We start from the raw sequence: 24257 nt of genomic DNA, 5'->3' as shown, positions 1-24257 counted from the left end.
AGAGGTGGTGGGAAGCCCCCAGAGAAGGGAAGGTCTGTGGATCCTGGTGAGGGTTTGTGGAGGTGGAGAGGGAGATGTGAGACAAGAACGAGCACCCAGAAGGGTCCAGTAGCCCCCCAAACCTTCACTCAACCAACTGAGCTTATCTGTATCCACAGTCTCAGCACTTCTTTTCATGTCTTCTCAATCAGAACTGCTTAACATCCTTCCCTGGGTGGCACAAATGCCCCTGTTCACTTCCAGCTCACCCAGTGACTCCTCAAACCATCCTTCCATCACTGTCCTGCTTGCTGCCACCTGCTTTTCCCCACCCTTCCATCCCCAAACTCATCCTGCTGCCACTGCTACATTGCTGTAGACTGCTGGGTTCCCAATGCCCCTCTCCTGCCTTTCAGCCTGGGAGAAAGGCTTTTCTGAGTGCCCTGTTACTTGTTGGAAGTTTGGTGCATCTGGGTTGACCTGTTTTCTCTCTGTCCCACAGTGGGATTCCATCAATGAAATGGATGAGTTTTTCAGCCCTATCCACACCTACCAGGTCTGTAACGTCATGACCCCCAACCAGAACAACTGGCTACGAACCAACTGGGTTCAGAGGGACGGTGCCCGGCGGGTCTACGCCGAGATCAAATTCACACTGCGGGACTGTAACAGCATGCCGGGTGTGCTGGGCACCTGCAAGGAGACTTTCAACCTCTACTACCTGGAGTCTGACCGTGATCTGGGTACCAGCACCCGTGAGAGCCAGTTTATGAAGATTGACACCATTGCGGCCGATGAGAGCTTCACCAACGTGGATCTGGGGGTCAGGCGCCTGAAACTGAACACAGAAGTTAGGGGTGTGGGGCCCTTGAGCAAGAGGGGTTTCTACTTGGCCTTCCAGGACATAGGTGCTTGCATCGCCATTGTTTCAGTGCGGGTGTACTACAAGAAGTGCCCGGCAATGGTGAGGAATTTGGCATCCTTCTCCGAGGCTGTGACTGGGGCAGACTCATCCTCCTTGGTGGAAGTGCGGGGAGAGTGTGTGGGCCATTCAGAGGAGAGGGACACCCCCAAAATGTACTGCAGTGCAGAGGGAGAATGGCTGGTGCCCATTGGGAAGTGCGTGTGCAGTGCTGGCTACGAAGAGCAGCGGGATTCCTGCATGGGTGAGTCCTGCTTCTTGACAGCAGTGCCTGGAAGGTGATGAGGGATGGCTGGGGGGAGCTCTTGGCCTCTTGTGGAAAGAGCTGGGGACAAAAACTTGGAAAGGCAACCTCTGTTGAGACCAAGAGGTGCCCCGGCCTTTGGTTGGTGCTTCCCAAAAGGGTTGTTGATGCCAATGGCAAGCTCCTTGAGAGCTCGTGTGAGGCTGGCTCTTGGTGCATAGGGTACGGTTTTGGGATTGAGGCTAGATAGGGGGTGGGGGCTGCCCTGGCTGCAGTGAGAAAAGGACACCACCCCAGCCCCATGCCTGTAGCAACTGTGCTGCAAAGAAAAGCACGCATGACCTCTCCAAAATGCCCCAACGCGCTCACTTCCCTTCGGCAGGCGGTTTGAAAGCAAAAAGAAAGACACAGAGCTTTGTGAAACAAGGTTATCACGTCCATCCATCACCCCTCTCCGGGGCTGCCGCACAGCCCTCCCATCCTGGGGTGCAGGAGCCATCCCCGGGGTCCTCCATGCTGCAGGGCAGGCTGCAGGCTGCCAACTGTACAAACTGTGATAAGGAAGCGGGGTGACCACAGCCGCAGAGCACCGGGCACTGCTGCTGGCAAGGGGCCACGTGTGTACAGAGCTCGGCGCACCGGGCTCCCGGTGAGAGCCCTCGGCACGGGTTTGTTTGCTCTCGGTTTCTTCATCAGGGATGTTTAGGGGAGCAGCGTTACGCCTCTGCAAATAAGAGCAGGGGGCCTTTGTTTGAGTTTCGTGGAAGTGTGAAGTGAAGCATTTGTCTTAGGGAGACTTGGTGCAAGGTTAGGACGTCCTGTGCTTGGCTGGAGCAGATCTGGGTGCCGCAGGGATCGGCACCGGCCCTGGAGACTTCCTGGCTGTGCAGATTGGGAAGGACGGGCAGAATAAATGCTGGCATCCAGAATTCCTCCTCTCTGTGGCTACTGATTTGAAAGTCATCCTGAGACAGGTCTGATAATTCAGAATATGTCTTCCTCTGCTGTGTTAAAGGGTGGGTATGAAGTGTGCTAAGCACGTGCCACCATGGAAAGGGCACAGGCATGGGCCACTGAGTTGACTGTATCCCATCCCCATGGCTACAAGGAGCTGTGAGGTTTGGTTCCAAAGGGCCAAACATCCTCTGTGTATTCCTCCTCAGCAGGCAAAGCATGGAGGCTGGGAGCTGAGGGAGGACTTTTTCAGCCCTATCCACTTGTCCAACCCTATCCAATGATGACATACTGGTCATGACCCCCAATCAAAACAACTGGCTATGGACCAGCTGGGTTCAGCAGGATGGTGCTGAGCACAGAGAGTCGAATAGCCCTGCACCAAGTGAATGGGGACAACACTTCCTTCCCAGTATCTCCTTTGGTTCAGGGTCTGGATTACGTACATCTACACACAAAACCAAAATAGATGCAAATCTCTGATCTTAGCTTCTCGTGCTTGACTGGGGCAGAGTTCATTTTTCACAGTGAAAAGTGCCTTTCTGGGATGATTTATAACCCAGGAGGATCTGTCGGGGTTGGAAATTAGCCGTTTTAATTGTCAGATGAACAAAAGCAGGATTCCAGTGGCTGTCGTCCCCACTAATTTTTCATTTTCCATCACTGGGATGAGATGATATAAATCACTCCTTGTGGCCCTAATAATCTTTCTATAAATATCAGGGACATTCTTTTTTTTTTTCTTTTTTTGCTTGGGGGAAAAAAATTAGAGAGAAGATACTTTGCCTTTATGGCAGTGTTTAAAATGTGATTCCAAATTAATTTCCTTTTGCCTTTCACAGCCAGACGCCTTATTTGTCAAAGCTAAAGATGTTTGAACAGCGGAGGTTTCTCCCCCTCCTCTTTAACATTCATTTTTCTAAAGACCTGCCAGAGTGATGGAAGAGAGCTCAGGAAACCAAACCGTGGCCTGAGCTGTTCACAGCCCTCTAGAGGAGGCAGAAGGCAGAGCCATGGGGCTGGGAAGGATGGAGTGAGACTGGCCACGCGTAGGAAACAGCACATTTCTCTCCCTATCATCCTTCTCCCATCAGTTTTTTCCTTGAGTGCCCCTTTCTTTGACTAGGATGGGATCTCTGACCCTTTGCGTTTATCCTATTTGCAACCCAATCTTTGGTGGGCTCTGTCAGGCTTCACTTCCTTCCAAGGACACCCCAATGATGACACCTCTCTGGGTCTCTGTCGCAGGGCAACAGAACTGTGCCACATATTTGCTTTTCTCCTTCAGCTTCAGTGTTCCAAAAGACTTTGTGCCCCTCCCTCCCCACCATCCACAGGCAGCCTCAGTTTCCTCCTTGAAGTGTCACAGTCCACAGTATCTCTTACACACAGCAAACAGCCACCACTCTGCCTAAATAGCGGAATAAGTGATAGCATAAGTGAAAAGTGTCCGTTCCAGCAATTTACCAGGTAGGAAGACAAGCAGCATAATTCACTGTATTTATATACAGTCGCTGTACCAAGTTGAGATGCATTTCAGTAAGGTCAGTGCAATCGGTGAGCTGCACTAAGGGGGGTTTCAAGGGGAGCACTTCAACACTAGTTTGCTTCTTGGGAGGGAAGACTGTCTCCTTCAACAGCTTCCAACTCTAACCCTATCCCACTACTAACACCACCCTAACCATAACCATAACCGTAACCGTAACCGTAACTGTAACCCTAACCCTAACCCTAACCCTAACCCTAACCCTAACCCTAACCAAAAAATGAGATGAGAATGGGATAGGAGCAGTTGTCCAGTTGTGCCCTCATGAACAAACCCCTTTGCCACTAGGGGCATGCCCAAAGGAAATGAATCTGGAGGGTCTGGTTGGCAATCTGGGAACCAGTTACTTTTTTTCCAGTTGGTGAAACTTGCACTGATGAGCCAATCAGCAAATTTAATGTACCTTAAACCTTTCTAGTGGGCAACTTTAATCGAGCAATTAAAGCACCACCGCATTGCTAATGAAGAGGAGAAAATACCCAGCTTGGTAATTATGTGCTCATGAGTACAGCTGTGCGTCCATGGGAAGAAAGTCAGTAGGGAAGGATGGTTGCCCTGAGCAGTGGTAGCTCTGAATACATGCAGTGCAAGGGATGCAAGCATCCTTTGAGCAATGCCAGGCAAGGAAATCAAATTAACTCAGTGACTCACAAGATTTCCATTGTTGCTTTGCAAGCTTTGTAAAAATGCAGGCAGGAGCATCTGGCGAGATGATATCACCTTCTGTACATCTCAAGCAAAGTTCCACATCTAGACTGCAAAGATGTGTTGCAGCTATGCGTTGCTTGCAAAGTTTAGCCTGCAGATTAAGAAAAAGTTATTTTCTCAATGGATTATGCAGCCCTACGAGAGGTCATTGCAGAAAGAGCAGGATCTGTACCCTTTAAATTTCCAAGGCTAACCTAGGCAGCATGTAGTCTTTTTCTGGTTAGAAACAAGTGGTTCTGGCAGTATTCAAAGACCTTCACCACATTGGGAATGAGTGGAGTTGGTGTGAACTCTTCTTTTCTGCAGAATTTATCCAGGTTTGGGAGTTGTCCCTCTGCACTACCAATGTGCAGGTGCCACTGGGGAGCTCACAACCCAGCAATGTGCTTTGTGCACCAGTGCTTGCAGTAGATTGCACATTGCAACGGTATGTTGGGATCCTCCAATTCCCCACCAGTCTCAGTGTGATCACCCTACATGTGGAAGAGGCTCCTGCTTCCCACAGAGCAGCAGCACCCTGCCAAAAATGTATTCTGCGCTTGGCACGAGGTCCAGATCCCACCCATGTCAACACTTCTGATGCAACACGATGTCTTCTCCCCATTCCTGAAAACAAGATGCATCTGATACCGTGTCCCAAAACGAGGAAGGGAGCCAAAACTGGTGGTGCTCAGCTGTGTGGGGGCTGTGCTGGCCTCTGGGGTGCTTTTCACTTGCATGCTGGCCCCTATTTTAAACCTTAGCCCCACGCATACATCCGTAGCCATAAAGATGTGGTGAGACGTCTCACACACCACCCAAAACTGTGAGCTGGTTCCAGTAGGGGCTGGGATTAAGGTCTTGATGCTGTGTGTCCTTTTTTTTTTTTTTCATGTAGGCATCTTCACTCCCCAAAGCCCTGCAGCAGGGATGCGGGGGTACACCCAGTGCCTTCATCTGCATTCTGCGCCACTCCTTCTGAACAGAGCTCTCTGGGTTTGTTTTTGGTTTGGTGAAAATTGCTGTTTTCTTTTTCTTTTTTTTTTTTTCCAGGAACCTTAAATAGTTCTAAGAGCCTCTGACAAGGCAGTTTTGGAAAGAGATTTTCTTTCTAACTCTAGCATTGGGCCATGGGGCAATGCATAGTATAGAAATTCAGGCAGGTCCCTCCCCAGGCCACCAAATAACTGAGATAGAGCCTGTGCTGTCCTGGGATTAAATGCACAAGTTTTGGAGCAATGAGGCAGATGCCTGATGTGATGGATGCCCCACCCCTGCAGAGGTCAGGCTGGAGGGGCTCTGAGCACTGATGGAGCTGTGGTGTCCCTGTGCATTGCAGGGTGTTGGTCCAGGTGGCCTACAGGGTCCCTTCAACTCAAAGCGTTCAATGATTCTATAATTCTATGTGGCTCTAAATAATATGTTTTGTATCAGTGCCTGTGTCACACTGGAGTAGAGATTGCCAGCATCATGCTGCAGATGGATTTAAAAGAGCTGGGACTTTCAGTGTCAGCTTCTCCTGCAGCCTGGAGGGCACTGGGACTCAATGATGCCCTTATTTCCATCCTTATCTCTTCCCAAAGGATCAGATGCAGGGAAAACCTGGAAAGCTTTGCTGCAGGGAAGGGAACAGGGCTGCCCCAAGGCACCCTCCCAGCCATACCCTGCACAGACCTCATGGGACGGGGACACAGCCCATAGGGTGGGGGCTGTCATTTGTAGCCCTGGTGGTCCCTCTGGGTGTGTGTGGAGCGCGCATCCTGACAGCTCCCCAGGCTGAATAGAGTGCGTCCTGGCTGGTGACTCCCCGACAGGTCCATCTATCATCTCCCCTGCCGTGCCAGATCATTAGCAGATGTTGTCCCATCCCCAGAGGACGGGGAGGGAGGGAAACAAACGGGCTGAACTACAGATGGTTGGCAGAGCCCTACCCACGCTCGCTGCCTCTGAGACAAACCTGCTGCTCTGGGGGCTGCTCGTTTTGCCTGAGATCCTCAGATGCACAGAGAGGGTGTTCATTGCAAAAAACAATTCTTTTTAGAAGAGAAATTCTTACCTTTCTACAGGGCTCCTGGGAGCCCAACCCAAAAGCAACACTGCACCTGGCCATACTGAACCTCATTAGGTTCTCTTGCACCCACTTCTTGAGCCCACCCAGGTCCCTCTGGATGGCATCCCTTCCTTCTGCCGTGTCAACTGCACTGCTCAGCTTGGTGCCATCAGCAAACTGCTGAGGATGCTCTTGATCCCATTGCCTATCTCATTGATAAAGATATTAAAGAGCACTGGTCCCAAGATGGACCCCTGGGGGGTACCACTCATCACCAGCCTCCACCTGGACACACAGCCATCAACCACAGCCCTCTGGCTGCGACCACCCAACCAATTCCTTGTCCACCCTTCAAATCCATATCTCTCCAATTTAGAGATAAGGACCGTGTCATAGGCCTTGCATAAGTCAGTGAGGTGCATGACTTCATCCACAGCACCACCTGCCCCAGCCTCAGCCTCCCCCCAGCCTTCTTGCATGCCTGTAGTGTCCAGGTGCTGAGAGCTTGTGCTGCCCTGGTGCACAAATTCGCTTGCAATTTGTCATTTAGGATAATTTTCCTCCTGGGCGCATCTAAAATAATTGTGAATTATTGCCATAGGTAATTAATGTTTCTTTACAGCATTAAATGCTAAGTGATTACAGTTGGTGCAAATCTGCTGTGTTTCATGTTCCCATCCTTCCTGTCCATATAGCATTCACTCCTCTGCCCCTAATTAAACATTGGTGGGGGGAACCACTCCAGTTCCCCTTTAATCAGGAGTCCCTGACCACTGTTAGCTGCACAGATAGATGTGCCCTGCAAAGACTCATGGCAGAGCTGCTCCAGTCCCCGCACTGTGTCTTGTACAGGGGAGCTCAGAACTGGACCCAGTACTCGAGGTGTGACCTTACCAGTGCTGACTGGGGAAAGGATCAATGCTCTCCACCAAATCTTCCTTCCTTTGCATCTCTGGCATTCCCACTCTGTGTTCTGATGCCCTTTGGGAGGCAGAGGAGCAGGGATTTAGGAACAAACTCGGTGTTATGTTGCAGAGCAGTGAGGGCTGTGTTACCAAACAAACCTCACCTAGCCTTGCTGTCCCTCTGCAGAGAGCAGGCAGCATGCATGCAAAGTCTCTTTGCTGCGACGTGAAATGAGAGGAGATGTTTTTCCCTTGGAAAAGGAAACTCATGGCTTTGTTATACAAACCAGGGGCATGCAGAGCGCCGTGTGCCTGTGGATGATGCTCTTGGGCACCCTTAGCACACGTACTCCCTCTGACCGCTGCCCCTTCCTCCCAGCAGCATGCCAGCTGGGCTTCTACAAGTCGGACCCTGGGGACCAGCTGTGTGCCAAGTGCCCCCCGCACAGCCATTCGGAGGGCCGGGCAGCCCGTGTGTGCCGCTGTGACAGCAGCTTCTACCGGGCAGTGCAGGACCCCCCCTCGGCCGCCTGCACACGTAAGTACCCCCCAGCATGGCTCTGTGTGTGCTGCCCAGGGGCTGCAGCCTTCCAGCTTCAGCTCTCCTTGTGTTGCAGGGTCAGAACCCTGGGATTCCATAGGGCAAGGCAAGCTTTGTCGTGCCATGGGTGGATGGTGGCACTGGAGCTTGGCACACAGGTTCAGCCCAGTTCTCTGCATTGGGGGCTCAATGTTGTTGAAATGGGCTGAACACATCACAGGAGGATTTGCTTGCTGGAGCTCCAGAGGTGTTTGCATAACACTCGGACATAGGGTTTGGGTTTTGGGTGGTCCTGTTTAGAGCCAGGGGCTGGACTCAGTGATCCTTATGGCCTCCTTTCAGCTTGGGATATCCCATGATTCCACGATTGCTCATCTTCCCAGGAGACATGGGTTCACCATTTCATTTCCACGGCTGTTTCATTTCCCCACCCTGCAGCTTGTTGACACTTCACTTTTGCTCCCATTTTGCACCGTTTTCACCCTCTCCTCCTTTTCCAGGCCCTCCCTCCGCTCCGGTGAACCTGGTCTCCAGCGTTAATGGCACCTCGGTGACACTGGAATGGGGTCCTCCCTTGGACAAGGGGGGACGCAGTGACGTGGTGTACAACGTGCAGTGCCGGCGCTGCGGGGCGGATGCGGGGCAGTGCGAGGCGTGCGGCGGTGGGATCCGCTTCGTCCCCCAGCAGATGAGCCTGGTGCAGGGAGCGCTGACCGTCACCAATCTCCTGGCCCACACCAATTATTCCTTCTGGGTGGAGGCTGTCAATGGGGTGTCGGATCTCAGCGTGGAGGCCAGGAGAGCCGCCGTGGCCAACATCACAACCAACCAGGCAGGTAGGAGGCTTTGGGTTCTTGAAAGGCAGGTCCTGCTTGACCGACTTGATCTCCTTCTATGGCCCACCTGTGACCCACCTGGTGGGTGAGGGAAGGACGGTCTATCTAGACTTTCAGCAAAGCATCTCTCTCTGACTCCCACAGCATTCTCCTGGGGAAGCTGCAGCCCATGGCTGGGACAGGTGCATTCTTTGCTAGGTAAAGAACTGGCTGGATAGTCAGGCCCACAGTGTGGTGGTGAATGTAGTCACACTCAGCTGATGGCCAGTCACAGCGATATTCCCCAGGGGTTGGTACTGGGACCCTTCTTGTTTGATGTCTTTATTGACTGTTTGGATGAGGGAAATGAGTGCACCCTCAGTAAATTTGCAGATGACACCCAGATGGGAGGAGATCTGCCTGGGGGTGGGAAGGCCCTACAGAGGGACCTGGACAGGCTGATCAATGGGCTGAGGCCAGTATGATGAAGTTCATGTTAAGATGGTCAACCCTGATCAAGAAGATCAAACGCTGTATCCTGCACTTCAGCCACAACAACCCCAGGCAGTGATACAGGTTTGGGGCAGTGACTTAAAATTTGTATGGAAGAAAAGGATATAGGAGTATTGGTCAATGCTCAGCTAAACATGAGCCAGCAGTGTGTGCCCAGGTGACCAAGAAGGTTGATGGCATTCTGGCTTGTGTCAGAAATACCGCAGCCAGTGGGAACAGGAGGTGATCATCCCTCTGTACTCAGCTCTGTGAGGCTGCACCTCTGTGCTGTGTGCAGTGTTGGGTCCCTCACTACAAGAAAGGCATCAAGACCCTGGAGTGTGTTCCAAGAAGGGAATGGAGCTGTGAGGGGTCTGGAGCACAGTGCTATGGGGAGCAGCTGAAGGAGCTCCCCATATGGGACCCATCCCCAGATGGGTCAGTCTGGAGAAGAAGAGGCTCGGTGGAGACCTCACTGCTCCCTACAACTCCTGAAAGGAGGTTGTGGTGAGGTGGGATCAGCCTCTGCTCCCAAGTAACAGCAATAGGAGAGAGGTAATGGCCTCTAGTTGCAGTAGGGGATGTTCAGGTTGGATATTAGGAACAACTCATTCTCAGAAAGAGTGGCTGACACTGGCAGAGGGAGGTGGTGGGGTCACTGTCCCCGGAGGTTTTTAAGGACAGGGTGGATGTGGCACTGAGGGACGTGATCAATGGGCACTAATGGTGGAAGGTGGATGGTTGGACTGGATGATCTTAGAACCCTTTTCCAACCTTAATGATTCTATGATTTTCCTGTGTGGATGATGTGCTCCTACCGTGGCGACACGAGGAGGACTCTCTGTTCCCTTTGCTGCTGGAGGTAAGTTTGAGGAGTAGGGACACACTGAGGACAAGCTGTCATGGCAGCTCTCAATTTTCTCTGCTTTTTTGTGTCCTTTGTCATCTCCCTCTCCCTCCACATCAGCTGGTGGTGGAGGATCCCTTTCTGCAGGAGGCGAGGAGCACGGAGAGCACTTGTTTATTGACAGGAACACAAAGCGGAGCATGAATCTTCCAGGTTGCTCCTTGCAGCCTTCTGTCCCATCCCGAAGGGGCAGGCAGCAGTTCATGCTCTGCTCTGAGCTCACAGCAGTGCCACCCCCTGGCAAATGATGGCAGTGGTTATAGGGAAAAGTGCACATCTCATCTTTGCAAACCATATCATCACGGAATGGTTTGAGTGGAAGGGACCCTTAAAGGCCATCAGGTCCAACCCCCCTCCAATGAGCAGGGACACCCACAGCTCCATCAGCACTCAGAGCTCTCCGGCCTGACCTTGGGTGCCTGCAGGGATGGGGATCCACCACCTCTCTGGGCAACCTGTGCCAGTGCCTCACCACACTTACTGTAACAAACGTCTTCCTTATATCCAATCTCCTCCTGCTGGCAGGAGAAACTCAGGGAACCCCTGAGTTAGCTCATGGTTGGCAGGAGAGCAAGGACCTGTTGTTACCAGTGTCTGCTCCTAGCACTTCTTTATCCCTGTGCTGAGCCCACCTGGAGACAAGCACTGCCAACCTGATGCCTTACAGGAGCTGCTCTCAATGAGCTCTTCTCCCAGACTGTCTCTATATCTGGGACTGCCCCAACCCAAAGGTAACATCTTGCACTTGTCCTTGTTGAGTCCCATTCCATTTGCACGGGCCCACTTCTCAAGCTTGAATGACATCTCTTCATTCTGTCATAGCAAGCACAGCACTCAGATTTCTGCTCAGAAGAGCCAGCCTGAAGACAAGCCAGAATTCACTACTGCCATTCAAGCTCCCGTTGTGTTTCCAGGACCCAGGTGCCCCATTGCTGTGTCCCAGAGCTGCCACTCTTTTACCCATGGGAAGCCTGCTCATTCCATAGGAAATAATTTGAGACAAATGCAGCAAAAACAAGCCCATATATAAACCTATCCTGCACAGCCCCCAGCTCCACGTGGCTTTAATTAAAGCAGAAATGTGTTTTAAACTATTTCAGAGGGTTCTGTGTTCCGTCATTCCCCTCTGCCCTAACCCCATGCCTCTGCATCCCCAGCCCCATCGCAGGTGGTGGCCGTCCGCCATGAGAGCACGGGTCAGAACAGTGTCACCTTGCTGTGGCAGGAGCCAGACCAGCCCAACGGCATCATCCTGGAGTATGAGATCAAGTACTATGAGAAGGTAAAACTGAGCTTGTGGCTACAAATCTCTCCCAGCGTGGCAGTGGGGACAGGGCTTGGTTTCAGCCTCAATTGCTGCAATCAGACTATTTTGGAAGGCTTTGTTCTCTTCCTATGGCTGCTGTGCTGATGCAGCAAGGTTTTTGATGTTGATTTTCCACAGGACAAGGAAATGCAGAGCTATTCCACCCTGAAATCCAAGGGCACCGCTGCCACCATCTCTGGGCTCAAGCCTGCCACCCGATACATCTTCCAGGTTCGGGCCCGAACCTCTGCAGGATGTGGGAGGTTCAGCCAGACTGTGGAGGTGGAAACAGGGAAGCCAGGTGAGTGTGTGTGGTTTCCCTACAGACAGTGGGCCCTGTATGCTGGGAGACCCCCAGAATGGGCTTTGGATGGGTGATGGTGCTTTATTACTGAAGGCAGTGATGGTGCAGTGGCACAGGGAGGTGGTGGGGTCACTGTCCCTAGAGGTGCTCAAGGGATGTGGAGATGTGGCACTGAAGGACATGGTTAGTGGGAATGGTGGGGGTGGGTTGGGGTTGAGCTGCATGATCTTAGTCATCTTTTCCAGCTGGAATGATTCTATGATTCTATGACCCTGGTAGGGTAGGGGAATTTCTGGGCTCAGCAGATCTTTCCCCATTCCAGCTCACTTCCTCCTTCCCTATTTCTTCCAGTCTCCCTCCGCTATGACACGATGACCATTGTCTGGATCTGCTTGACACTCATCACTGGCCTCGTTGCCTTGCTGGTGGTTCTAATCTGCAAGAAGAGGTGAGTGTTTTCTGGAGGTTGCTGAAGTTTGTCACCAAGTGTGACGGGAGGGACGAGAGAGCTTGGGCACATCTCTCTATCAGTTTTGGCTTGAGCAGTTGTGGGTCAGGATTGAACAAGAAACCAATAGAGTCATCCTGCCTCTACCTTCCCCAGGGCAGAACCAGCATCTACAGCTTTCCCTCTAGACTGTGATATGACAATGGGGTTGTCCAGTCTGGAGGAGAGGAGGGCAAGAGGTGAGCTCAGTGCTCTCTGCAACTGTTAGAGGGGGAAAATGGAGAGAGAAGTGCTGTGCTGTTCTCTCTGATGATGGGATGTTGGCAAATCCTTACTCTAGCTCCAGGCCTGGCTTGTGCTGCTTTCTACCTAGCCTTCAGGCTGCTGGTGGGAGCCAGGAGCACCCTCTGACCCTTGTGTCCCTATGGCAGGCACTGTGGGTACAGCAAGGCGTTCCAGGACTCCGATGAGGAGAAGATGCATTATCAGAATGGGCAAGGTAGGGCCCTCCCTGCTTCTGCTCCCAGATTGTGCAGGACTTCAGTTTTCTGGGCAGGAACGTGTACTATATTCCCCGGCACTGCTGTGGTTTCCATGGGGAAGGATGTTGACCACTGCCATCACAGGTGGAGGGGTGGAGTGGCTGCACATTGTGAGATGCGGCTGTGGAAGGTTCATCACTTGAGCAACCTGATCTGGTGGGGGGCAACCAGCCCATGGCAATGGGGTTGGAATGGAGTGGGCTTCAAGGTCCCTTCCAACCCAACCATTCTGTGATTCTGTGATTCAGCATCAGGCCAGAAGAGTGAAAATTTCACCACAGACCCACATGAGGAGTTGTTAGGGGTGAGGACTGTATGGAGGAGATTGGGGTGGCCAGGTCCTGGACTGCTCCAAAGACACCGTCCTGCCAAGGAGTGCTGTGGGGGTTCCCTTGGTGTTACCCAAAGAGTCCTGCTCCTGCCCATCCGTATCCCAGCTCCTGGCTGCCCAACCCCATAGCAGGGCTGTGTGGAAGAGCTGGTTTCTTCTCTCCCCTCTGAAACCTGACAGTGAAGTTCCCTGAGTCAAAGTTCTACGTGGATCCCCACACGTATGAAGACCCCTGCCAAGCTGTGCATGAGTTCACCCGTGAAATTGAGGCTTCCCGGATCAAGATTGAGAAGGTCATTGGGTCTGGTGAGTCCCCAGTCTGGGTTGAGCTGGGCTGGATGATCTTGAAGGTCTTTTTCAACCTAAATAATTCCATTCTATCGTGTTTCCCTGAGCAATTTGCTTTCTGAGGCATCTGTTACAATGCTCCATAAGGGCTTCATCTGCTCCTTGTTTCTCTGGGACCAGAATCATGGAGAGGATGGTTTTTTAGTGCATGAAATAAACTCCTCCGCATCAGCCAGGCACAGGTGGGAGCTGCTCAGCTGGTGTGGCACTGACAGCTCTGGCTGACACTGGCAGATGGCTTGGCTTGTCCTGCGTGGGTGCCCAAACACAACTACCCTGCTCAGTGTGAGCAACTGGGGTGATGAGATGCAAGAAAATTGCAGGCAAAATGGTAAATGTTCAGAACAAAATAGATTTTTGCCTAGGAACAGGGGCTTGCAGGGTGGCACAGGGAAGCACAGGAAGACAACACTAGAGCTTCACCAGCACTGAGAGGCTCCAAGGGCTGGAGTGTGCTGCAGGGACACAGGGCAGTTTCTGGTGCTGGAGGGTCGGTGCAAGGAGCTGGGGAGTGCCCCATGCCAGGGAGCTGGTGGAGTCACCACTCCTGGAGATGTTCATGGGATGTGGAGATGGGGCACTGAGGGATGTGGTCAGTGGGCATGGTGGGGGTGGGTTGGGATTGGACTGGATGATCTTAGTGGTCTTTTTCCATCCTTACTGACTCTGTGCCTTCACTTTGCGTTGCCTTGCCATCAGGGGAATCTGGAGAGGTGTGCTACGGTCGCCTGAAGCTGCCAGGGAAGAGGGAAATCCCCGTGGCCATCAAGGCTCTGAAGGCAGGCTACACTGAGAAGCAGAGGCGTGACTTCCTAAGCGAAGCCAGCATCATGGCACAGTTCGACCACCCCAATGTCATCCACTTGGAAGGGGTGGTGACCAGGAGTAGGTTGCACATGGGGAGGGGCAAGAGGTGGGAGTCAGAGACCAATGTGGGTGCTGTTCTAGCTACTGGTTTGTCAGCTATGTGGTCCCCTGCAGCCCATCTCTACTGCTCACGCAGCAGGGAGAGATCCCTTCTTGACATGCTTCTTGCCAGAAAGCTTCTCTCCTGATTGACATTCCCCATTAACATCTTCAGAGGGAGACAGTCTGTTCCCAGCTGCTTTCCTCCTTCCCCTTTGAACTCCATTAGAGAAATGAACCGCTTGTTGGCTGCATCCCAGACCTCTGGGTCGTAGGGAGGGGGCTTAATGAGATTAATTGAGATTGCCCCCGTGTCTTCTGCTACAGGACAGCCCTTCCACATGGCCGTTCCCCACCTTGCTGTGCAACGCTCCCCGGTGCCCCAGGTCAGAGCTGTTGGATCAGGAGAAGTCCTACCCATGAGCGTTTCTTTTAAAAGCTGCCTGTATAGAATAGTAATTTGAAGCCTTCCTTCAAAAAGGCACATTGGGATGCAGAGCATTATGTTAATGGCATGCAAATTTCAATGGGCTGACCCAGCCACTTCAATAACACCTGGAGGGAGGGTTAAGTGTCAAGGTTTTGGCCACATCTCCACTGGGGTTCTGGCCACATCTCCATCGTTGTGCCCTCCACTGTGTGGGGCTGCAGGAGATCCCCAGGCCTGCATTAGCATTGCTCCCAGTAAAAGCATAGCACTGGGCTTCTTGGAGGAAGGTGACTTGTTAACTTGACCTCCTTTGTCTTCTGCAGGCAAATTGGTCATGATTGTTACTGAGTACATGGAGAACGGCTCACTAGACACCTTTCTCAGGGTAAGAAGCTCTCATATTTGTATTCATTGAACTCCTCTGGTCCTCTGGGCTGCAAGACAGAAGATGAGGTTGGGTCACACTCCTCAGCCCCATGGCCATCATGGGTCCTGCACAAGGGCAGTAGGCTCTGTGCATCACCTCTTCAGTAACTCCACGCAGCAGCACCGATGCAGGGCACCTGCCCAAGGGAAGAGTGGGCAGTGGGCCTGGGGGCCAGGAGAGAGGCTCAAGAAATAGAGAAAAACGCAAATGAACTCCGATTTATTTCCTTCTCTAGAAGCACGACGGGCAGTTCACCATCATCCAGCTGGTGGGCATGTTGCGCGGCATCGGAGCAGGCATGAGGTACCTGTCTGACCTGGGCTACGTGCACCGGGACCTGGCTGCCCGCAACATCCTGGTCAACAGCAACCTGGTCTGCAAAGTGTCCGACTTCGGCCTCTCCCGCATCCTTGAGGATGACCCAGACGCTGCCTACACCACCACGGTATGGTGGTTGCCCCAGGCAGGTGAAGTTAGACACTTGTGTCAGGATAGGCAGTGCAGGAAAGGAAAAAGTCAGCTCTTCGCTGTTATTTGGACACGAACCCAAAGTGCTTCTGGCTTTTAACATGAGAATGCTCCTCCTTTATGCTTCTCCACTGTTCAAGAAACGTGTAGATGTGGTACTTAGGGACGTGGTGTAGTGGCAATATTGGTGGTAGGTGGATGGTTGGACTTTTAATGTAGGACATGTTTATCCATGAATCTATTGTAAGATTCTCTGGCCAATCTAATGGCTCTGGAGCTTGATATGCTCCTCTACCAGAGGTCGTAAGAGGAGAAGTGAAATATAGTGAGGGAATGTGTCCTTTTTGCTTTTTCCTGGCAATGGCATAAATCAGTGTGCTCCCAAAGCACTCCTCTGGCTGGACAAATGTTCTCAATGTGGGTCAGTTCGCAAAAGCAGCTGAGGAGTCTGAGCATCACTTTTCAGGAAAGGAAGTAGAGAAACAAACAGAGCCTCAGGTTTGTTTGGGGTAACCCATGGCATGAACCATGAGTATGCAGTGATAAGGTCACAAGCATAAACTTTCTGACACAGCCTCATTCAGAATATCCTTAATATAAGGATGCTTTCTTCTTCATAAACTTGTGTAGGAAGGTATCCCATCACAAAGGGATACCTTTGTCACCTTCAATCCCCATCAAGGAATGTGACAGAGCAGGTAGAACAAAGTTGGGGGGAGGCAATTCTCACTCTAGACACGGACCTCTGAAAGGGGGTACACACTGAGTCTGCCTCAGCTGCCCTGGAAAACCACCCTGCATTCCCTGCACCACAGCTTTTCTTTTCATGTTGCCAGCAACCACATTTCTGGCTTAAACGTATTCTTAGCCCATTTATTGCTGTTTTTTGTTAGCACAGTCAGCCTTTAATTCAACAAGTTGTCCTCTTCAGCACTTGCCTGCCAAACAGTAACAGGCAGGGAGCACACAACACAACTCCCCTTGTTTGCTGCACTGAACTAGCCAGGCTCTCTGCCTTTGCCCAGAGTTAGTTCAGTGTTCTTGTGCAGTGGTAGCCCTTGGCTCCAGCTCACCACTGTGGTAATGGTGCCAGGAGAGGTTCAGGTTGGATATTGAGAAAATTTATTCTCAGAGAGAGTAGCGATGCGCTGGCACAGCTGCCCAGGGGGGTGGTGGAGTCACTGTCCCTGGAGGTGATCAAGAAACGTGGAGATGTGGCACTGAGGGATGTGGTCAGTGGGCAATAGTGGTGATAGATGCACGGTTGGACTGGAAGACCTCAGAGGTCTTTCCAACCTTAGATGAGTGTGCAAAATGATGCACTTGCCTCTTGTTTCAGGGGGGCAAGATCCCCATTCGCTGGACAGCTCCAGAGGCCATCGCGTACCGCAAGTTCTCCTCCGCCAGCGATGTGTGGAGTTACGGCATCGTCATGTGGGAGGTGCTGGCCTACGGCGAGCGTCCCTACTGGAACATGACCAACAGGGATGTGAGTGGGCTCGGGGCAGCACGGCAGCACATTGCCTCTCCTGCCCCATCCCAAGCCAGCCTAGCAGGGTGCTGAGGAAAAGGGAGAGCGGCCCCTACCTCTCCTCACATCCCTTCTGGGCAGTGTGCAATGTGCCTGTCCCCTGCGTGGTGACATCAATGTGACTTTGTTTTGCTCTGCACAGCGGGTCCTGGCTCTGCCTGGCTGTGCACATCCCCATCCCTGCCTAACCCTAACCCTACCCCTAACCTTAACCCTAACCTGAACCTGAACTCTTCCCGTAACCCCATCCCTAATCCTAACCCCAACCTGAACCTTAACCCTAATCCTACCCCTAACCCAAACCCAAACCTAAATCCCAACCAGAACCTGAATGCTAACTGCTCCATATCAGCCAACACGTTGTGCCACCTTACCATTCCCTGCTAGAGCTCAGGGTCCCATGGTCCCTAGACACTCACCTGCCAGTTCCTCCCATGCTGGCATCCATCCCTCCCTCTGCCCACAGGTTGTTCCCAAGAAACCCAAACCTGTGTCACGTTTGGTTTTTGTCTCTGTAGAACCATAGGGCTCCTTGTGTTACATAAGGAAACTATACATCTGCCTGCTTTCTCCCTGCCCTCGAGTCCTGAGTGTCCCCTCTCTCCTTAGTGCTTTTCTTATCTTAGAAAGTAGCTTTGGTGACGGAGCCACAGGGACTTACGCAGCATCCTCTGCGCATTCCTTTGAGCAGAGTTCTTGCAGCCTTGCTGAGCAGTGGCAAGCTCCGTTTGTAGAACAACTGAATGTGAATGAAGCTCTTGTGACTTATCTGCTGGAGGCAAGCTGTGATATTTTAGGCCTGCTGGACCACTTAATCAATCTGCTGTCATAGCAGTGATTTCTTGTATGTGTGTGGCATCCAGCCTGCTTCCAGCTCTCTGCAGATGCTGCACACAGCTCACTGGCAATAAACTTGTCATTCAGCATGAATCTGGTGTGCACCCCGCTATTTCCCCTTCTGACAGCCTTAAGAGCCCATGCGCCAGTGCTTCCCTGCGGACAGCAGTTTAGGGTGCTTGGATATGGGCAGGAGAGCAGCTCCCCTATAGCGTGTGGCTTCCTTTCAGGTCATTAACTCAGTGGAGGAAGGCTACCGCCTGCCGGCCCCGATGGGCTGCCCCACAGCCCTGCACCAGCTGATGTTGGACTGCTGGCAGAAGGACCGAAGCGAGAGGCCTCGCTTCTCCCAGATCGTTGGCATTCTGGACAAACTCATCCGCAACCCCGACAACCTGAAGTGCACTGCCACCGTGAACCGGTAAGGGCTCCCTGCGTGCTGCAGGGATACAAGGGAAATGTTGTATGCATGTGGTGAGGCACTGGCACAAGTTGCTCAGAGAGGTGATGGATCCCCATCCCTGCAGACACCCAAGGTCAGGCCAGAGGGGCTCTGAGCACTGATGAGCTGTGGGTGTCCCTGTGCATTGCGGGGGAGTTGGACCAGATGGCCTTTAAGGGTCGGTTCCAACTCAAACCATTGTGCAATCTCCACTCAATCTCCAGGGCTGACCCCTTTGTCCTGCTCCAGGTTCACCCAGACACCCTTCAACAGGACTCTCCTTGACTTCTCCTCCTGCCTGACAGTGGAGGACTGGCTGGAATCCATCCGGCTGGGGCACTACCGGGACAACTTTGCCATGGCAGGGTACTCCTCCCTGGGCATGGTGATGAGCATGAACATTGAGTGAGTACCAAGAAGCAGACAGCACTGATGGGGCTTCCCCAACCTCTGCCTTAGCTTGCTTGACCTTGCTAGTCCTTGAAGAGGAGGATGCCACTCCTCAGGAAATTGAGATTGCTCTGTACCAGGATGCTCTGGAAATCCTCTGCCAAGTGAATACAGACCCTCCCCTGCCTCTTTCTCTCTTATCTCACTCCCATCAGGGAGAAATCAGAAAGTAAGAAGCTATAGGGTGCTTCAGGCATCACCACGTTCCACGTTGCTGGTCCCAGCGGTCTTGTCTGCTTGGAAACTTGACGGAACAGAGACAGAAATTGCTCCCTAGTGACCGAGTCTGGACAAAGGAGGGCTGAAGAAGGCCTATTCCACCATCTGTTCTCCTTCTTCTGTTGCTCAAGCATCCCTCCAGAAGTTCTCTGGGGTAGCTGTTGCCATAAGTGGTATCAGAAGGGATGGCAACTATAGCTCCTCCCACCCTAGGCTTACGTTCCCCATCTTTTGCTGTTAGCTTTCATATCTCTGAGTATGAAGCAATCTTTTCTACCTCTGAGGAGAGTTGCTCCCTGTCAGAAGGTGTGAGGCAGCCAGGCATTAACTATTGTGAGTCAGAAAGGATGTGATGCTGCATGCATTGGCTGGGCTGGGACAGGCAAAGCAGGAACCGGTGAAAGGGGACATGGAGAGATGCAGGCAGAGGGCTGTCGTGCATTGATTGGGGGCTGTAGTTGGGGCCTTTGCTGTGGCATTGAGCTGATATGGATCCTTGTTTCTCACACACGTCAGGGAAGCTTTTGAGCACACAGACTCATCATCCGTCTGTCTTTCCAACCAGGTTATTTGAGGGTATCTCACTAAAACTGAGTCCAATTTCAGGGCATCAATCTCGTCACCCACCAGGCTGTCAGGAGCAATGGCCCTTGCTCCTGCTCCCCCAAGGCTGTCAGGAGGCTGTGCCATGGGGAATGACAGCCTCTCCGTCTCTGGGCAGGATGCCCGTGGCCCTTGGAGGAGAAACAGGCGAGAGGTCCCAGGGAGTGCGTGCAGTCAGGAGTTGTGTCTCTATGGGGCCAGCCTATGGGTTTTCTGACAGTGTCCTTCTTCTCCAGGGATGTTCGGAGTCTGGGCATCACCATGATGGGCCACCAGAAGAAGATCTTGAGCAGCATCCAAGCCATGCGCTCCCAGCTGCTGAACACAAACGGCCCCAGGAGGCACCTCTGAACACCAGCTCTGCAGACCCACACCATACATTCCTTAACACTTACTTTGGCACAGGGGCAGCGGGGGGGGTGAATGAGAAAGGGGCACCAGACCAGGATCTGGAACTCCTCCAGCATCTCTTTGATTTGGGCTTCGGTGGAAATATGGCTTTCCAAGTACCTTGACAATCCTGCTGCCTCCTTCCCCCATCTGAAGCCAAGAGGGAGGAGTAGCAAACAAAACAGCAATACCAGGACCTACAGGACTGAGCTTGTCATAGGCCACAGCTCCTTTGGATTTGATAAGAGGGGAGTCTGTTGGATCTCTGAACTGAGGAGGGTCCCACAGACTGCCACACAGCAGAGGCAACCCTGCTCCCAGTACCTCACAGTGCTCTAGCCTGGAACAGCCTGCAAGTGACTTCATGGGCACCTCCACTAAGCCCAGGAGAGCAGGGGACAGAGTGCCAGCCTGCAGCACTAGGGACTGCTGGCAGTGCTAGGGGCTGCTGGCAGGCTCCCCATGCTCTCTGCACCTGGGGAACGAGGGGGCCAGGGTTTTCTACCTGGATCCTCAGAAGCCCCATGTCCTGCAGGAGTCTCCACCTCTTGAACACACCAGCACTGCTCCTGTTTGGACACAGCACAAGCGTCCCAGGGCAGCCTGGGCATGTTTTCTAGGGCCACACGCTCAGGTTTCTCCCCTGGCAGAACTGCCATCTCCTGTCCTTTGGTCTCCCCCAGCTGCACCACAGCACAGTGGGAGAATTTGCTCCCACCTCACGTCACTGGGGCCGGAGAGACTTCTACCAAACTTTGTTCTTATATCGCCCTAGAGGAACCCAAGAGCTGCCAGATTATCATACTGTCAGCCTACATCTGGGGCTGCTGTGTTATCTGCAGAGTGTGGATCCTGAGCAATATTTCCAGCTGCAGTCACGCAGTCCATGTCACACGAAGCTGGCAGGATCTCCAGCACTACCCAACTGGTGAGCCCAATGATGGGTGGCTGACCTTTCCTCCTCATCTCTTCTCCATCCTCCATAGGAACATCTCTTCTGGCAAGCTTGTCTGGCATGGAGCAGTGGCTTCTGGAGACATGCAGAACTGTTCAAGAGGTTGAGATGGATGCAGTGGTGCGGAGGTGCCAGGAGGGTGAGCAGGCTGTGGGCTGGGAAGGCTATTCCTGGTTGTAAATACAATTTTATATGGGTTTGGGGACTGTTATACTGAAATCTAATGTCAAGTACACAACATTTTCTCAAAGCACAGAAGCCTCAAAAGTGGGGCTGAACTCACTGCAAAAAACAACTGCTGGGAGCACGGCTGGGGAGGGGAGCAGTGCTGGAGGGGACGCACTGTGGGACCCACAGCATCTTGTCTGTAGCACTTGCACAGTAAATCCAGCATCACTCCAGTAAAAGTGCTGGTGGGATCTGGCCCAGCGTGTTTCTCTCAGTGCTACTTGGGCACAAGGTGGGTGGGGGGAGGGTTAAAGCCATTTCCCAGCTGCAATAATCCTGGCTGAACTGGCCCTGCTGGGGCTAGCTCAGCTTTCAATCCTGGGCACTTACATCCTGATGAATTCTCTGACTGTGGCGGGCACTTTACTTCTTCCTATGGAAGCTCTTTGTAACGGGGGACAGATGCAATGTGTAGTTTAATTTGTATTGCACCTTATGTCCTGCTCTCAAACCTGCCACGCATCCACCCTGCAGTCAGTGTAATGACGGAGCTCAGCCCGAGCCCTGCAACACGGGGCTGTCCATGTCCTCTCTTCCCAAGGATGGGATTCCCTGGTGGGTCAGTCTGTCATGGACAAACTGCCCTTGTACCCAGGGACAGCAAAGGACAGGCCATGCCTTTGTGGTCATGGACCCCATGGCCTTGGGGTTTGACGATGATGAGGGCTGCAGGCTCTGAGTCTGGAGCTACCAGATGGCCCCTTTCAAGGTGGCTCATGGGTCAGACCCTTCGGCACGGTGGGGTTGGGCAGTTCCTGCCCCACGGCCCGAAGACGCACAGACAGTGGCCGGGGGGGGATGGTGGGACAGGGTTTACCTTTTATATTCAGACTGTGCACCTCCTCCTGAACAATAAAACTCCTTCTTCCCATGGGCCATCTCCTCGCCTGTTCTTGTTCCTGTGCTGCACAAAGCTGCTTCGCATCTTGTTGAAAGCATGGGGACCCGTAGGGATGATCCATCATGCACACAAGGTCCAGCACTTGGATGTCCACCTCCTTCCCTGCTCCAGAAATACCTCATAGTTGAAGGATACATCCCTATGGAGTAGGAGAGTCTTTGGGATGAGCCCACGTGCGCAGTGAATGTCCAGAACTTTGACTGTGGTCTCCCTGATTGGGCTTCACTGGAAAAGCCTCCTCTAAAGCACCACATCAGTGCTGCATAGGGCAGGAGGTCATGCAGGCACAGCAGATCATGCAGGCAGATGCTCCTCCGAAGCACCACAGCTGCTTTCTCCTGGGCTTACCATGAGCTGTGATCAAAGCCACTGGAGATGAAAGACGGTGAGGACACAGGGGACAGCTCAGAGTGCTTCTGCCTGGAACAGCCTCAGTAGCAGATGTAGGGTGGGCAGCTGAGCATCATCCCATGCTCCTGAGCCCAACTTGCAGGTTTTCCAAGACCTAAGCTTACTCTCTTCGGAAATGTAGGAACTGCTTTAAGAAAGCAAAAACCAGCAAATCCTCAACCTTTCTCTTCCAAAGTCTGAGCTGAAGCATCTTGTACATGGACTTGCAAAGCCCATCTTGTAAACATTTTGTTGGAGGGTTAGCTGCCCTTCAGGAAATATTTTGCCAGTATATGAGTTGCAGAGACCAAGGTGATGCTGGCAATGACAAGAAAGAATCATGTTTTTCTTGCCATATAAATCCAAAATGGCAGCACAGTGTAGGGTGGGATTGGCTCTATCCATGTTATTGTCAGGGACAGAGGTGACCATCCCAGGCAGTGCAGCCCACCACCTCCCTACACATCTATAAGCATCATAGCCCACCTTCCTGGTTTGCTGGAGCCTTTACCCAACATAGACTCAAAGAAAAATGGTTGGAAGGGACCTCTGAAGGTCACGTCACTCACCTCCTCTACACGCATGCCAATGTACACAGCTATGTAGATTCTGCACAGCCTCTCTCCCCACCATGCAGACAGGGACAGCACTGTGTCACTTCTTGCTTGTAGTTCAAACATGGAAAGCTGGGTGAGATGGTGGCAGGCTCCTTCTGACAGGTAAGATCATAGCATTTTAAAATCACTGAATCACAGAATATTCTGAGTTGGAAGAGTCCCACAAGGACCACCATGTTGGTCTCCTGGATGCACACAGGGCCACTCAAACCCAAACCCTATGTCTGAGAGTGGTGTCCAAATGCTCCTGAGCTCCACTGGCAGAGGTGGAACACTTCACACACTCCACTCCTCATCCCTTCACCTATTACAACCAGAATTCCTCCCAGTCCCTCAGAACTCCCAGGATGCTCATATATCAGCAGTTCCCACTGCCATGAAAATGCCACTCCTGGGATGTCACCGGGGGCTCATTTGCAACAGCAAATAAACCCTCATATACCACAGTGGCCATCAGGACCTTCTTTAATGCTCCCCATGGGGCAGCTCCAATTTGCTCCACTGAGAACTGACCTTCCCCCCTTTTCCACCACCCAAAACTACTCCAACGAACCAATAGGTCACCTCTGAACCATTTCACTGATAGGTCTCTGGGCCAAATCTGGCTGTGTCATCAGCTCAGTGAGCTTTGTGTGCCTGGAAGCGGCAGTCCGGACCTGCAGAGCCCTGTATGCAGCCACCTATCTTAGTTCTGCACCCACGCCTGCGGAATGGCAGCTTGATGCAAGCTTGCAGGGGGCAGATCCACTCTGTGGATGGTGTTAACAGATGGTGAACTCTGCTTCGTATTTACTGATACGATTCCTGTCTGATCACATACCAGCTTGGTCTGCCAAGGAAGGCAGTATTCCCAAACCTCCGTCTCACTCTGCTTTGAGCACAGTCATTTAGCATCATGTCCAAGTAAATTACTCAGAATAACATGAAATAAGACAGAAATACCCTCCACAGCTGACATTTTAACCCTTGAAAGGGTCCCAGGTTAAGTGCTGCATTGATTCTGAAGCATTTCTTTGCTCACATCTGGGTTGGAAACCACCACGGAGGAGTCAGATGGTGGATGTCCCATCCCTGGCGGTACCCAAGGCTGTGGATGGGACCCTGGGCAGTCTGTGCTGGAGAAGGGCAATCATCCCTTGGCA

The 24257-nt window shown here is 52.3% G+C and overlaps 1 protein-coding gene across 1 annotated transcript; it reads left to right on the top strand.

The window, feature by feature from the left end:
* Positions 1 to 481: 481 nt before the first annotated feature.
* On the top strand, positions 482 to 22070 carry EPHA8 (EPH receptor A8). The gene is made up of 15 exons (XM_031556677.2): positions 482 to 1145; positions 7670 to 7825; positions 8329 to 8664; positions 11200 to 11324; positions 11487 to 11649; positions 12004 to 12100; positions 12532 to 12599; positions 13154 to 13279; positions 14021 to 14206; positions 14981 to 15042; positions 15320 to 15529; positions 16892 to 17041; positions 18151 to 18341; positions 18612 to 18767; positions 19871 to 22070. Exons 1-15 carry the CDS (start codon positions 500 to 502, stop codon positions 19983 to 19985), a joined length of 2787 nt encoding a protein of 928 aa, XP_031412537.2. The 5' UTR covers positions 482 to 499; the 3' UTR covers positions 19986 to 22070.
* Positions 22071 to 24257: the final 2187 nt, after the last annotated feature.

Source organism: Meleagris gallopavo, chromosome 23 (assembly GCF_905368555.1).
Source record: "Meleagris gallopavo chromosome 23, MGAL_WU_HG_1.1, whole genome shotgun sequence".
NCBI lineage: Eukaryota > Metazoa > Chordata > Aves > Galliformes > Phasianidae > Meleagris > Meleagris gallopavo.
Note: the sequence above shows the minus strand (reverse complement) of the source record. Positions and strands in the feature narration are given on the sequence as shown.

Bases quoted from the DNA above. Each gene is read 5' to 3' on its own strand.
- EPHA8 (XM_031556677.2), top strand. From the start codon at position 500: ATGGATGAGTTTTTCAGCCCTATCCACACCTACCAGGTCTGTAACGTC. The intron at 12,101-12,531 runs GTGAGTGTTTTC...TCCCTATGGCAG, and splicing joins GTTCTAATCTGCAAGAAGAG to GCACTGTGGGTACAGCAAGG. The intron at 18,342-18,611 runs GTAAGGGCTCCC...GTCCTGCTCCAG, and splicing joins TGCACTGCCACCGTGAACCG to GTTCACCCAGACACCCTTCA.